At 43.0% G+C, this 16436-nt stretch overlaps 1 protein-coding gene across 1 annotated transcript in view; it reads left to right on the forward strand.

The window, feature by feature from the left end:
- LOC126195617 (uncharacterized) overlaps positions 1-16436 on the forward strand; it is a 444247-nt gene that overhangs the window by 223582 nt on the left and 204229 nt on the right. Inside the window, exons 18-19 of the mRNA XM_049934243.1 lie at positions 11224-11395; positions 15423-15537. Coding sequence (XP_049790200.1) covers positions 11224-11395; positions 15423-15537 — 287 coding nt within the window. The remainder of the gene's footprint in view (positions 1-11223; positions 11396-15422; positions 15538-16436) is intronic.

Below are 16436 nucleotides of genomic sequence, written 5' to 3' on the forward strand. Positions count from 1 at the left end.
CTTTACTTATTGAATTCTCCTTGCAGTTAGTGAAGTGTTTGCTAACTCATTTTGCACAGATAAACTAACTTTAAACTTTGAAAAAACATAGCTCATCTGGTTTTGTTCTTTCAAAAATATCACATCTGCTATGAATATAGTTTACCTATAACAAATAAAAAATATAATAGAAAAATCTAAGTTTTTGGATGTGTATGGGATTATTGGGATTACTAGAGTGATGCTCTCATTGATAAAGACAGATTAGATTAGATTGGATTTGCTTTCATTCCAATTGATCCATAGTGAGGATGTCATCCAGGATGTATAACATGTCAGAAAAATAATAATGCATGACAAATATTTACAACTAAAACAAATAAGCTAATGTACCTTCCACAGGTCCCAAGTGGAATGATCGTCCTTTTTTATTTTATTTTTACTTTTGTATGAACTATATGAAAGGATCATTTTACAAACTGATTCTATGAACTGAGCTGTTGATTTGAAAAAGTGATATATTTTTAATGACAAATTTCATTAAGTAATAAATATATTATGAAGGAGTAGTTAGTATCCCTAGTTCCCTCAACAGGCCTCTGCAGGTTCAAATGGCTCTGAGCACTATGGGACTCAACTGCTGTGGTTATCAGTCCCCTAGAACTTAGAACTACTTAAACCTAACTAACCTAAGGACATCACACACATCGATGCCCGAGGCAGGATTCGAACCTGCGACCGTAGCAGTCCCAAGGTTCCGGACTGCGCGCCTAGAACCGCAAGACCACCGTGGCCGGCGCCTCTGCAGGATGTTCTTGAGTTCACACATATAATTCTTATTGCTCGTTTTTGTGCCCAGAAAACTTTAGCTTGGCTTCATGAGTTACCCCAAAAAATAATCGTATATGCCATTATGGAGTGAAAGTAAGCATAGTATGCCAGCTTTTACATTTTTAAATCCCCTATGTCTGACAGAATTCGCATTGCAAATAGAGGTTTATTTAGACACTTCAGCAGTTCTGTGGTGTGCCCCTCCAAGTTGAATTTATTATCAAGCCCAAGAATTTAACACTGTCCACTTCTTCTATATGCTTGTCATCATATGTTAGGCATGTACTCGTGGGACACCCGTTACAAGTTCTGAACTGCATATAGTGTGTTTTTCCAAAGTTTAGTGACAAAGAATTGGCTAGGAACCTGTGATTAATGTCCACAAATATTTTACTAGCCGATCTTTCTAAGACTACACTTGATTTACTATTTATTGCAATTTTTGTACCATTGGCAAACAAAACAAACTTGGCATCTGGTAATGTTACTGATGAAATGTCATTGATATATATAATAAAAAGTAAGGGCTCTAAGATGGAACCTTGTCGGACCCCAAATGCAATTAGTTCCCAGCTCGTTGATGCCTGATAGCTTAATACCTGTCTCTTTCCTAATAACACCCTTTGTTTCCTGAAAGATTTTTATTACAGTGAAGTAGAAACTGAATGACGATTTTGACTGGCAGCAAACAGTTAAAGAACAAATGGATAAAGATAAATACTGCATAACAAGTAAGAAGCAAGAAAGTTGAAGACACAAATCTTATTTTGGCTTCTGTAGTTACATGCTACTGTATGGGGATGTGGAGATTTCATTGTCTATCAAGACTGTCAGCATGTAACTACAAACAGACAAAAAATTAATTATATGACTATTTTTATGTTGAAATTAAAACTTTGTGATTACCCCTCATACATAACAACAAAGAATGGACAAGATCCAAATGCTCCAGTAAAAGGGCAGGAGAGAGAGGGGAATGGAGGTGGGGGGGGGGGGGGGGGGGGTTAATGTACAGGAGAAATTCAAATGCAGTGTTTGATTACTAGGCAGAGCATCTTACTTGGCCTTAAAATGAAATTCTAGTTGGCAGGAAAAACAGAAAATTAATCTATTAATGTGTTTGCTTGGTAAATAGTCAGAGATTTATAAACCTATTAGAAATAGATATGTACAATTGTGAAGTTCTCGTGTCATTAGTGTGGTGGTGTAGGCATAAACAGAAAGTGAATAGACTTATAGGAACCATTGTTCATGCAACTGATTAAAGAATGGGCTACTTTGTATGATGGAGGTGTTGGGGAGATATCTGGGAGTTGTTAAAGGAAACAGTGAGTTAGAAAGGCCAAAGAAAGATAAAGGAGCATGAAGAACAGGAGCACAAAATATAGAATAAAATGAAACAAAAGATTTGGAAAAAATAAATGGAGAATGAAACTTGGAGATGTTGAATACAGTAAATTTGTGGCAGGTACAAAGAAGATAAGGATAATAGAACTGAAGTCGGGATTGCAAGAGATAAAAATAATTTGGGGAAGAGACACAGTAGTGGCAAGGAGGGAAGAAGGAAATCATCACTAATGGAGACTTGTTAAAGAGATGTAGCAGGACTGTAGGACATACAAAGGAGAATTATGCCTTCCTGTAATAAAAACTGGAATTTCAAAAGACTGTAGGTGTGAAATAATTTTGAAGCCTAGGGAATAAGGTTCCTTGAGTTGAAGGGAGTGAAGGAGAGTGGCAAAATTCATGACGTAGGTTTGGAAACTGTGCATCTCGAGTATAGCCTTGTGTGAAGATGAAACAATGACTGTGAAAGAAATGGAGGAAAAGAAATTAATAAAATCAGAATTGTTGTGCTACTGAAAGCTATTATAATTGGGCTGACAACCAAATAATAAAGATAACAGATACAGTTATGGAATACATTCAAGAAAAGGAGCCTTTCTAGAACCTTTACAATTAAGAAAGACAATTAGTATAACATACACTGGGGCATTTTGGAGCTATTAACTTGACACAGATGAAGGTGGACCACATTGAGGATAATTAATAATGAGTGTAATGAATTTCTATCAGTCAACATTGTCTACAAGAAAGTAGCAACATCAGAAGACTCGTACGTACTCCAGGAAGACCTGCAGAGGATTAATGAATGGTGCGACAGCTGGCAGCTTTCCCTAAATGTAGATAAATGTAATATAATGCGCATACATAGGGGCAGAAATCCATTCCAGTACGATTATGCCATAGGTGGTAAATCATTGGAAGCGGTAACGACCGTAAAATACTTAGGAGTTACTATCCAGAGCGATCTGAAGTGGAATGATCACATAAAACAAATAGTGGGAAAAGCAGGCGCCAGGTTGAGATTCATAGGAAGAATTCTAAGAAAATGTGACTCATCGACGAAAGAAGTAGCTTACAAAACGCTTGTTCGTCCGATTCTTGAGTATTGCTCATCAGTATGGGACCCTTACCAGGTTGGATTAATAGAAGAGATAGACATGATCCAGCGAAAAGCAGCGCGATTCGTCATGGGGACATTTAGTCAGCGCGAGAGCGTTACGGAGATGCTGAACAAGCTCCAGTGGCAGACACTTCAAGAAAGGCGTTACGCAATACGGAGAGGTTTATTATCGAAATTACGAGAGAGCACATTCCGGGAAGAGATGGGCAACATATTACTACCGCCCACATATATCTCGCGTAATGATCACAACGAAAAGATCCGAGAAATTAGAGCAAATACGGAGACTTACAAGCAGTCGTTCTTCCCACGCACAATTCGTGAATGGAACAGGGAAGGGGGGATCAGATAGTGGTACAATAAGTACCCTCCGCCACACACCGTAAGGTGGCTCGCGGAGTATAGATGTAGATGTAGATGTAGATGTAATCAATTCATAGCTAGGGCTAGTTACAATAAAACTTCTTGTATTCAAGTTATTTGCAAACTTACATACAAATGCAATCATCTACTTTGCTATGTGTAAATAATTTTGCATTTTCATAGTCTTCAAGTTATAAAAGCTGTGTGTTACTAAAAATTGTTTTAGTTCCATTTCAAATTTATGGAATTCTTCAATTTTCTTTATTGTAGCAGACAATGCAGGTAAAGTATTTTGGTTTGATAATTTTAGAGTTTTTGGTAAACAGCTCTTTTGTAGGTGTGTTTGTAAGAATCATCTCTGTTTCTTGTTTTGTTGTTATGAACCTGATTGTTTAGTGTTGAAAATTTCTGGTGATTTTTCAGAAAGCACATGCATTCATAAATACACTGAAGCAACAAAAAACTGGTATATGCATGCATACTCAAATACAGAGATACGTAAACAGGCAGAATATGGCACTACAGTGGGCAACACCTATAATAAGACAACAAGTGTCTGGTGCATTTGTTAGATTGGTTGCTACTGCTACAATGGCAGGTTATCAAGATTTATGTCAGTTTGAACATGGTGCTACAGTCAGCGCACGAGCGATGGGACACAGCATCTCCAAGGTAGCGATGAAGTGGCAATTTTTCCGTACGTCCATTTCACGAGTGTACCATGAATATCAGGAATCTGGTAGCACATCAAATCTCCGACATTGCTATGACCAGAAAAAGTTCCTCCAAGAACAGGACCAATGATAACTGGAGAGAATCATTCAGTGTGGCAGAAGTGCAACCCTTCTGCAAATTGCTGCAGATTTTGATGCTGGACCATCAACAAGTGTCAGCATGAAAAACCATTCAATTAAACATCATCAATACAGGCCTTTGGAGCCAAAGGCCCACTTGTGTACCCTTGACAACAGCGTGACACAAAGCTTGACACCTCGCCGGGGCCCATCAATACCATCGTCGGGCTGTGGTGAGTGGAAACATGTTGCTTGGTCACACGAGTCTCAATTCAAATTGTATTGAGCAGATGGACGTGTATGGGTATGGAGAAAATCCCATGAATCCATGGATCCTGCATGTCAGCAGTGGACTGTTTAAACTAGTGGAGGCTGTATAATGGTGTGGGGTGTGTGCAGTTGGAATGATATGGAACCCCTGATACGTCTAGATACAACTCTGATAGGTGACACACACGTAAGCATCGTGTCTGATTACCTGCATCCATTCGTGTCCATTGTGCATTCCAATGGACTTGGAAAATTCCAGCAAGACAATGCGACACCACACACATCCAGAATTGCTACAGAGTGGCTCCAGGAACACTCTTATGAGTTTAAACACCTCTACTGGCCACCAAACTTCCCACACACGAACATTATTGAGCATATCTGGGATGCCTTGCAACATGTTGTTCAGAAGAGATTTCCACCCCCTCGCACTTTTATGGATTTACGTGTTATAACCTTTAATCACTAATAATTTGCGTGGATCTGCAAAAGTAGAAACACTAGCGGGTTACATACTACTAACTCCGTATCCGTCATTCGACTGCCGTGCCGTGACATGCGGCCGGTGCCATTCATAGCCAGGTGGCGCTCCCGCACTCGGCCGAGCTGCGGAGCGCCTCTATCGCCGTGTTCGCGTACTAACGTAGCGGCACTTTTGAATGTCGTGGCGCTGTCACAACACTTTTTCCCCCTTGAAAAAAAAACACTCACTGCCTTGGACACGCGGACAGTGCGGAGACATCCATGGCCTCTTGGGAGGCCCCGAGAAGATCCCGCGGAGAAACACGAGAGTATGGTCGAAAATGTCCAGGACGGAAGCTTGCGCGTGGAACGTGCCTCCTGGATGAGATGATGGGTGAAAACTCTGGAGCAGCATCCATAGGTGTCGTGGACCTGGGGGTGTGCTCCAGCGAGATGGGTCCCAGAGAAGGCGGCGTCGCAACTGGGGCCGGTTCCGGCGTACTCAGAAGCGGTAGCGACGTCAGCTGCAGCAACACGCCCGGAAGATCGGCAGCGGCGACAGGACTGGCTTCTCGGGCTGGTGGAGATGAAAGAAGGGGCGGTGACACCAGCGTGGCCACAGCTGGGGGCGCATCTGGTCGTAATGGCGAACAACCATGCCGTCGTCCGTACGGATTTCACAAAGCCAGCGGCCGCGAAGAGCCTGGACCACCCCTGGAATCCATTTAGGGCGAGATCCGTACCCCCGTGCCCACACGTCGGCACCCACCGGGTATTTTCCCGCACGAGGGGGCACAGTACCAGGCCTGACAGGGTGAAGCAGGTGCAGTAGAGTGCACGGTTGGCGGCCATGCAAGAGTTCAGCAGGGCTGCGATCACCCAGAGGCGTGAAGCGATAAGAACTCAGAAATTGCAACAGAGCGTCATCTGTGGAAAAATCACTAAGGAATTTTTTCATTTGGCTTTTGAAAGTGCGGACAAGGCGCTCGACCTCCCCGTTCGATTGCAGATGGAAGGGCGGTGCTGTAACATGATGAATCCCTTGTCCAGTACAAAAATCACGGAAGGCCTGCGAAGAGAACTGAGGGCCATTGTCTGTGACAATCGTGGATGGAAGACCTTCTAGCGCAAAGATTTTGGACAAAGCCAGCGTCGTCGCCGCAGTGGTGGGTGACGGACATCAAACAACAGATGGAAACTTCGAGAAGGCGTCAATCAACAGTAGCCAATAAGTGCCGAGGAAGGGGCCAGCAAAGTCAGCGTGCACCTGTTCCCACGGCTGCACCGGATCAGGCCACGGAGAGGGCATAGTACGAGGTGCAGCCAGTTGTTGAACACACTGATCACACGCAGCGACCATGTGGGCGATGTCCGAATCAATACCGGGCCAATAAACGTGCCGGCGGGCCAGGGACTTAGTCTGAGAAATCCCCCATGCAATAGTTTGAGAACAGCTTTGCGAAGAGAGGCTGGCACCACGACCCGCGGAGATGCGCCATCCGTGGCCAGAAGAACAACACCCTCACGAACAGACAGACGAAGGCGCAAGGCATGGTAGTTGCGAAGGGGATCCGATGCCCGGCCCTTGGTCCTGTCTGGCCAACCCCGTTGAACAAAACCGATCACCTGACGCAGGACCGGGTCCCGTGCAGTAGCCGATGCGACCTGCGAACCTGTAAGTGGAAAACCCTCAACCGCACGACGTTCTTCCTCATCAATGTGGAAACAGAGTAGCTCATCTTGATCGAAAACCGGTTCGGGGCCCATCGGCAAACGCGACAACGTGTCAGCGTTGGCGTGCGGGACCGTGGGGCGATAGTGAATCTCATAGTGAAAATGAGACAAGTATAAGGCACAACGTTGCAGGCGGTGAGCTGCCTTATCCGGAAGCGACACCGAGGGCTGAACAGAGAGACCAGCGGTTTGTGGTCGGTGATGAGGTGAAACTTAGAACCATACAAAAAAACGCTGAACTTTTTTAGAGCATAAATGATAGCGAGCGCCTCCTTTTCGATTTGAGAGTAACGCCGTTGGGCATCGTTGAGGGTCTTGGAAACATAGGCGATGGGTCGTTCCGACCCATCCTCATACCGATGGGCGAGAACAGCCCCTAGGCCATACTGTGACGCGTCAGTCGCCAGAACCAAGTGTTGACCCGGACGGAATGTGGCAAGACAAGGCGCCGACTGCAAATGAGCCTTCAGGCGGACAAAAGCCTGCTCACACTCGTCGGACCAACAGAAAGGAACGTTTTTGCGTAACAGCTGATGCAGAGGATGAGCCACTGCCGCCGCGGATGGAATGAATTTGTGATAATAAGCAACCTTGCCGAGAAACACCTGAAGTTCTTTGACTGTAGACGGCTAAGGTAGAGCGGTAATGGCCGCTACGTGCTGTCATAGAGGACGTATACCCTCACGGGACAAGTGGAAACCAAGATATACAATGGAGGGTTGGAAAAACTGTGACTTGTCCAGATTGCACTTCAACCCAGCTGAATGCAGGACCCGAAACAGTGAACGCAAATTGTGAAGATGCTCCTCAGTGGAGGCCCCCGTGACAACAATGTTATCCAGGTAGTTTATGCAGCCGGGAACGGAAGCCGTGAGCTGTTCCAAAAACCGCTGAAAAATGGCTGGCGTGCTAGCGACGCCAAATGGTAACCGCTGGTACTGATACAGCCCACAAGGAGTGTTGATGACGAGAAATTCCTTGGAAGACGCATCCAATGGCAACTGATGGTACGCCTCCGATAAGTCAAGTTTGGAAAAGAACTGGCCCCCAGCGAGCTTGGTAAATAACTCCTCAGGACGGGGAAGAGGATAAGTGTCAATGAGGCTCTGAGCGTTGACAGTGGCTTTAAAATCACCACACAATCGCAGACTCCCGTTTGGTTTAGAAACCACCACGATGGGCGATGCCCATTCGCTGGAGGTAACAGGAAGGAGAATCCCTGAAGCTGTTAACCTGTCGATCTCAGCCTTGACAGGCGCACGCAACGCCATCGGAATAGGGCATGCCCGGAAAACCTTAGGGCGAGCCGTAGGTTTAAGAGTAATGTGGGCTTCAAAATCCTTGGCCCGACCCAGACCAGCAGAGAACATGGACGAGAATTCAGAACACAAGCCATCCAGTTGTTGATACGGAATATCCTCAGATATGAGGTGCACATCATCATCAATGGAGAACCCGAACAACTGGAAAGCATCATAACCGAACAGGTTTTCCGTGCCCGCATGATCCACCACATAAAACGTGAGGGGCCTAACAACAGACTTGTAGGCAGTGGAAGCATCAAACTGGCCAACGATAGGAATTTTCTGCTTATTATAAGTTCGCAGATTTCGCGTAACGGGAGACAAGGGAGGGGAGCCCAACTCCAAATACGTGCGAGAATTAATGAGAGTTACTGCAGAGCCCGTGTCCACTTGCATGCGAATGTCTTTATCCAGAACACGAACAGTAACAAACAACTTATTTGTTTGAGAAAGCACACAGTTAACATCCATGTCCGATGCCTCGTCCTCGTCGACAGGAACTTTAGGGGACTGACACACAGAAGCAATGTGGCCTTTTTTCCGACATGAATTACACGTGGCCCAACGTTTTGGACACGCGGCCCTGTCATGCTGTATGAAACAACGTGGACAAGAAGGAAGTGCGGAACAAACCTGCTTCTGTGGTTGCTGTTTTCGCTGCGAGCGTGGTGGCCCAACGCGACGTTGTTGACACGAGTGAACTGCCGCCACATCGTCATTCCCCTGTGAAACAGGCAAATTGTCCGCGTCGAAAGTGGTCTGTACAGCGCCCACATCACACCACACGTCTATTTGCGCACCAGCAGCATGAGACACTTCAAAAGATTGAGCGATGCTGAGAACTTCCGACAATGACGGGTTTGGCAGTTGTAAGGCACGTTGCCGAACTTCTTTATCAGGAGCAAGCCGTAGAATAGCGTCCCGAACCATTGAATCAGCATAAGACTCATGATGAGTGTCCGTGACAAACAGACATTTCCTACTCAGACCGTGTAGTTCCGCCGCCCAAGCCCGGTAGGATTGATGGGGCTGTTTATGACAACGGTAGAATGCCACGCGGGCGGCAACGACGTGTGTGTTTTTTCGGTAATAGTAAGACAATAATTCACACATTTCTTGGAAGGACAGAGAGGCAGGTTCCCGCAGAGGGGCTAACTGAGATAGCAGCTGATAGATCCGTGGGGAAATCCAAGATAGAAATAACGACTTACACATAGCAGCGTCAACAACGCCGAAAGCCAAGAAGTGTTGCCGCAAACGCTTCTCATAATCCTCCCAGTCTTCAGCGGCCTCGTCGTAAGGAGGGAATGGAGGCGGAGAAGAGGAAGACAGACGATGAGTAAGCGACATCGACAACGCCTGAATAGCAGCCGTCAGCTGTGTTTGTTGCTCAATGAGCGCTTGCATAAGCTGTTCCATGTCTGCCCCGACATGAACACCCAAGTCCACAACGCAGGAAAAAAAATATCCGACCTCGTCGCCAAAATGTTATAACCTTTAATCACTAATAATTTGCGTGGATCTGCAAAAGTAGAAACACTAGCGGGTTACATACTACTAACTCTGTATCCGTCATTCGACTGCCGTGCCGTGACATGCGGCCGGCGCCGTTCATAGCCAGGTGGCGCTCCCGCGCTCGGCCGAGCTGCGGAGTGCCTCTATCGCCGTGTTCGCGTACTAACGTAGCGGCACTTTTGAATGTCATGGCACTGTCACAACATTATGGACAGCCCTGCAGGATTCATGGTGTCAATTCCCTCCAGTACTACTTCATGCATTAGTCAAATACATGCCACATTGTGTTGTGGCACTTCTGCGCGCTCGCAGGGACCCTACGTGATAATTGGCAGGTGTACCAGTTTCTTTGGCTCTTCAGTGTATATAAGCCAGAAAGTGTAATTATTTTAAATTGTTTATATATTTCCCTGCATGGCTCTCTACAGGGAAACTGATTACATTGCTCTTTTTTGATAAGTTACTATACGCCCCAACACAGATATCTGTATGGGTTCTTAAAAATGACTGCCTTTGCATGAGTGCGCTAAAATATGTGCCTATTTAAAGGAACATAAAGGCTTCCACATTAGTTATTTTGTTTTATTTGTATATGAACCTATCTAGTTTTAGAAACACTCAACAGAATACAGTATTATGTAGCTTTTGATGCTGTGGAAGTGAACATTTTGGTCCATATGAATTGAATATGTATACTTTTCCTAAAGAAAAAGCAAGAGCTCAAAAGCTACTGTAAATACTGAATCCTATTGAGCATTACTTTGCATCACACATTAGTCTGTTATAGGTGAGTGGTTCCCTTTCCTTTCTTTCACATATTATCCCATTCATGAATTTCCATTGCTTGCCTCAGAAATTGGTAAATAAATTATCTTTTGTGTTCAATAGAAAAATCGGAGTAATTGTGTAGTAATGCAGTTTATCATGTAGAGGAAATTTCGTCTGATCCAAATGAATGATGAATTTGCAGTGATATTAGGAAACAATTATTTCAAACTGTATTATCTTTCATCTTTGTAACAATATTATGAAAAGGATAGTTCCTGCTCACCATATAGTGGACATGCTGAGTCGCAGATAGGCACAACAGAAAGACTGTCACAAAATGGGCTTTCAACCAACAAACAAGAGATAGACAACATACACAGACACACTCATGTAAATGCAGCTCAACCACACACATGACCACAGCCAGAGACTGTGGTCATATGTGTGTGAGTTGTGTTTGCATAAGTCTGTGTGTGTATGTTGTCTATTTCCAATGAAGCCCTTGTTGGCTCAAAGCTCACTTTCTGACAATCTTTTTGTTGTGCCCATCTGCAACTCAGTTATACTTTTCATAATATTGTTACATTCCATCCTGAATTTTTCGTTGTTTAACTTTCACCTTTCATTCATTTGTGTTTGTTACATTTTTGTGATATTGATAAGGAACTTGTCAATTTAATTAATTATAAATATACAAACAATAATAGTAATTTGTGTCTATGTGACATTTTCTTAGGTAAAACCCATGCAAGGAGAAGCATTCCGTACAAAATTTTTGTTGCAAACATCTGAGGCAGAGGATGTAGACCAGCCATTGAGTTACAGTTTTGGATACATTTCCAAAGGATCCCCCTCTTTGCCTACGACCTCAAATGAGAAGTTTGAAGCCTATCTTCTTTTACCTCCTGGTGAGCTGTCAATGTCCCATTGTTTTATGGATATATTTGTACATAGTTAGGAAAATATTATATGAAAAAACTCCCATACAGTGTAGCAAGGCAGCTGTATAATTTTCCTTAATGGATTTTGCCCCATCTTCCAGAGTAAAAGAAAGAGTGTGAAGAAAAAGTATTGAACACTACCTCAATTAGAGATTTAATTTTAAAAAACCTGAGAAAGCAAATGACTAACTTGGAGATGAAACATCCATACATGTCTACATGTTTCTGTGGTGCCTGAAAGCAAATCATCAAATGCTGAATGCAGGATTCTGACACTTTTTCCAGGTGGATGTATGTGTTTATCTATTAGTGAAGGGAAAAAATAAATGCTGATGGTGCCTATATGCATTAGGAAGCCCATAAATATAAAATGTCTATAACAGGTGAATACTGTAAACATGTAAGTTAAGTTGATGAAGTTCTTTCAGGTTCACCTGTTGACTCAAGATGCATCATGGTTTTGTTTAGTTACTAAAGATGGACACAAGATATATCATGGTTTCGTTTAGCTACTAAAGAGCAATATGTGTGTACTTTTGTTGTTGTAGAGTGTTGTCTTCAGACTAACCCTCACTGTGTTTAGGTTTATAGAAGAAATGTGTATCCAAAATTATAATTACTCCTAAACATAAAGATGGAAGAATTATTTAAATAAGCAGCCATACATACAGTGTGATACATCTGAATGTTTTGGGCATTAGATATATGGGGATTTTTGTGCACAAGGTAACCAAGTCACATCAAGAAAGTTTTGAGAAAAATAGACATTAACCATAGTGCAAGACCACCTCTGCCAACCCACTATCATGCAAACTGTCAGTTCATCAATGCATAGGATGACTGAAATGTGCCAGTGTCGCATCATATAAGAGTATAGTTCTGCCAATACTGGCCATGACCTTCTTCTTCTGTGCAGATGCAAACATATTCCTCAAACTCTTACAGGACTTGGTAAGAATGTCTTCCACAAGTAATGAGGGTGTTGCGGTGGGACGGACATACAGGGTGAGAATGTGGTGTCTCGCGGGAGGCACGCGCGAAATAGTCCCTGCAGTCGCATGATCCTCTGTGCCTCAGTGGCTCAGATGGATAGAGTGTCTGCCACGTTAGCAGGAGATTCCAGGTTTGAGTCCCGGTTGGGGCACACATTTTCACCTGTACCCGTTGTTATACTGGGTGATCAAAAAGTCAGTATAAATTTGAAAACTGAATAAATCACGGAATAATGTAGATAGAGAGGTACAAATTGACACAAATGCTTGGAATGACATGGGGTTTTATTAGAACCAAAAAAATACAAAAGTTCAAAAAATGTCTGACAGATGGTGCTTCATCTGATCAGAATAGCAACAATTAGCATAACAAAGGAAGACAAAGCAAAGATGATGTTCTTTACAGGAAATGCTCAATATGTCCACCATCATTCCTCAACAATAGCTTTAGTCGAGGAATAATGCTGTGAACAGCACTGTAAAGCATGTATGGAGTTATAGTGAGGCATTGGAATCGGATGTTGTCTTTCAGCATCCCTAGAGATGTTGGTCGATCATGATACTCTTGCGACTTCAGGTAATCCCAAAGACAATAATCGCATGGACTGAGGTCTGGGGACCTGGGAGGCCAAGCATGACGAAAGTGGTGGCTGAGCACACCATCATCACCAAACGACGCGCGCAAGAGATCTTTCACACATCTAGCAATATGGGGTGGAGTGCCATCCTGCATAAACATCATACATTCCAGCAGGTGTTTATCAGTCACGCTGGGAATGATATGATTCTGCAACATATCGGCGTACCTCTCACCCGTCACGGTAACACTTACAAAACCAGAATCATGCATTTCCTCAAAGAAAAAAGGCCCGATAATGGTAGATGTGGTAAATCCAACCCATACCGTGCCTTTCTCGTTGTGCAATGGAGTTCCCACGACAGTTCTAGGATTTTTGGTAGCCCAAATTCTGCAGTTATGGGCGCTGACAGACCCTCGGAGGGTGAAATAAGCTTTGTTGGTCCACAACACGTTACTCAACCAATCGTCATCTTCCACCATCTTTTGAAATGCCCACACAGCAAATGCCCTCCCCTTCACTAAATCGCCAGGTAACAGTTCATGATGCCGATGGATTTTGTACGGATAGCATCGGAGGGTATGCCTCAGTGCCAACCAAACAGTAGCGTATGGAATGCCGGTGCGACATGTGATTGCATGAACACTGACTTCCCCGTGCATAGACGAACCCGCTACAGTCTCCATTTCTTCCTGAACTGTCTCAGCAGCATTACACCTTGTGCTCGGTCGGTCACTACGGGGTCTATCGTCTAAACAACCCATGGCTTTGAACTTCGAAATCATTCTCGGCACAGCTGCATTTGTCAACGGACCTTTACCCGTTCGAATCCCCTTCCTATGGCAATAGGATCATAACACTGAACTAGCACATTCCCCATTCTGATAATACAGCTTCAGTAAAAGCGCCTTTTCAGGTAAAGTCAACATGCTGTGACTGCTGGCGCATCTGATTCTCTCTCTTATTACAGCTCCTTTTATACCACGATTGTCATGCGCAGTCACTGATGTTTTGCTGTCCAGCGCCATCTCTCGGACACTTTGTGAAGGTGGCTCTTCCCCCCCCCCCCCCCTCCCCCCCGCCGCCCCGGTTCTAAGAAACCCCCAAGTCATTCCAAGCATGTGTATCAATTTTTAATTTATAATGACTTTTTGATCACCTGGTATATCAGCAGCAGAAGGTATTAATATATAATTTTAATTTAATTATTCATTTTGTCATTATTTTGTCAGAACTTGTCTTCTTGTACATCTTGACACCTACCATCAGTTACTCTTTTGCCTGCTGTAGCATGGGCACTTCCTGGTCTACCAAGGCTTGTTTCATGAGCCACAAATGATGTTTATGTTCACATATGGAGGTTATATAATGTTATTTTCTAATGTGGAACAGACACCTCACTCTAGGATCTGTAACAGTCACTGCTTATGGCGTTACTTTAGAATAATGTAATGTAGCAAGCATGAACTCAGTGTCCACATATGAAAACTGTATGATACCGTCAGTTACATTACGAAGGGTGACTTTATATTCTTGGTAAGAATTGTAGTCTCAATGTATGTTTTCTTGTTATGCATTCTTGCACTAATATATTATTACCACAACTTAAATATGTTTTTAGAATAATTTTCATCTCTGTTTCATTGGATTGTGTAACAAGTGATCCTGCTCACACAAATTAAGATGTTGTGTCCCACTGTTTGGCATTTGTGGACTAATCAATGTTTTTTTGTGGTAGTGTATATTGCATGATGGAACTTTTATGTTAAATGTTTACATTTCTGTGCTCTTAGATATTTTCTAATACTAGAGATCTGAAGATGGCTGGTAGATAAGCCAAAACTAGTAATCTATGAAATTACATTTGCAACAAGGATCATATAATTTTATGGTTTCAGTGTATTGTCATTGTTAGAATGTGTGGTGTCTGTTCTTTTGGACATTTCTGAAAAAATAGACACCACACATTCATGTAACTTATTTGCGTTGACGGGCAATGAATCTTGTGCGTACACATTTACAGTCAACCTACAGTGGGAATCTAAAATTGGTGAGCACGGATGAGATAGACAGGGATGGCAGACAGGTGGCTCTAGGTGGGAGTGTGGAGTCAGCGGGGTGTGTGCCGAGGTAGACCATGCATTTGCAATATACACTGTATTTGGTTGTGCAGTGGTTAATGCAACTGCCTAGCAAGCAGGAGCCATCAGGTTAAAGTCCCAGTGTGACACACATTTTCACTCGTGGCTGCTGATTTTGCATAAAGTCCCGATGCAGTTGATATCATTGGTTCCTTCCATTTCATTTCCTTTCTTCCTTCTCCACCTTCAATTTACATAATATTGTCATTGTATAATTTCATTTTCGGCCTTTTAGTGTATTGTCTGCTTTATATGAAATGCCATTTTTATATGTTTTTCACAGGTTCAGATATTCAGCCTCTAGTAAGAGTATGTGACTCCTATCAACTATGTGCAGAGAGAATAGGAGATGCTGTGCATTCTGAACCACCTGATTCTCTGTCTTCGACAGAAGTCCTGTGAGTATAATTTTGTTCACATTTCAACATATGTCATAAAGCTATCTAGGTGTCAAGTGCTTATCTTGTGAAAAGATTATTTTGTTGGAGCTGAGACTCTTCATTATGGTCCTTTGTTTGTATTTAATTCCAGATAACAAAACATTTCACATTCAAATTCATTTGTGTCCATAAATATTACACCTTTTTACTGAGAGTTCATAGCTAGTTTCTAATTAAATCATATTCATTGGCATTGTGACATTAAAACTCATGTTAATTATTTTTATTTTTTAAGTTCTTTTACTATTGGCAATAGTCGCACTGCAGTGGATGTTGTTGTTGTTGTGGTCTCCAGTCCTGAGACTGGTTTGATGCAGCTCTCCATGCTACTCTATCCTGTGCAAGCTTCTTCATCTCCCAGTACTTACTGCAACCTACATCCTTCTGAATCTGTTTAGTGTATTCATCTCTTGGTCTCCCTCTACGATTTTTACCCTCCACGCTGCCCTCCAATGCTAAATTTGTGATCCCTTGATGCCTCAAAACATGTCCTACCAACCGGTCCCTTCTTTTTGTCAAGTTGTGTCACAAACTCCTCTTCTCCCCAATTCTATTCAATACCTCCTCATTAGTTATATGATCTACCCATCTAATCTTCAGCATTCTTCTGTAGCACCACATTTTGAAAGCTTCTATTCTCTTCTTCTCCAAACTATTTATCGTCCATGTTTCACTTCCATACATGGCTACACTCCATACAAATACTTTCAGAAATGACTTCCTGACACTTAAATCTATACTCGATGTTAACAAATTTCTCTTCTTCAGAAACGATTTCCTTGCCATTGCCAGTCTACATTTTATATCCTCTCTACTTCGACCATCATCAGTTATTTTACTCCCTAAATAGCAAAACT

Source organism: Schistocerca nitens, chromosome 7 (assembly GCF_023898315.1).
Source record: "Schistocerca nitens isolate TAMUIC-IGC-003100 chromosome 7, iqSchNite1.1, whole genome shotgun sequence".
NCBI lineage: Eukaryota > Metazoa > Arthropoda > Insecta > Orthoptera > Acrididae > Schistocerca > Schistocerca nitens.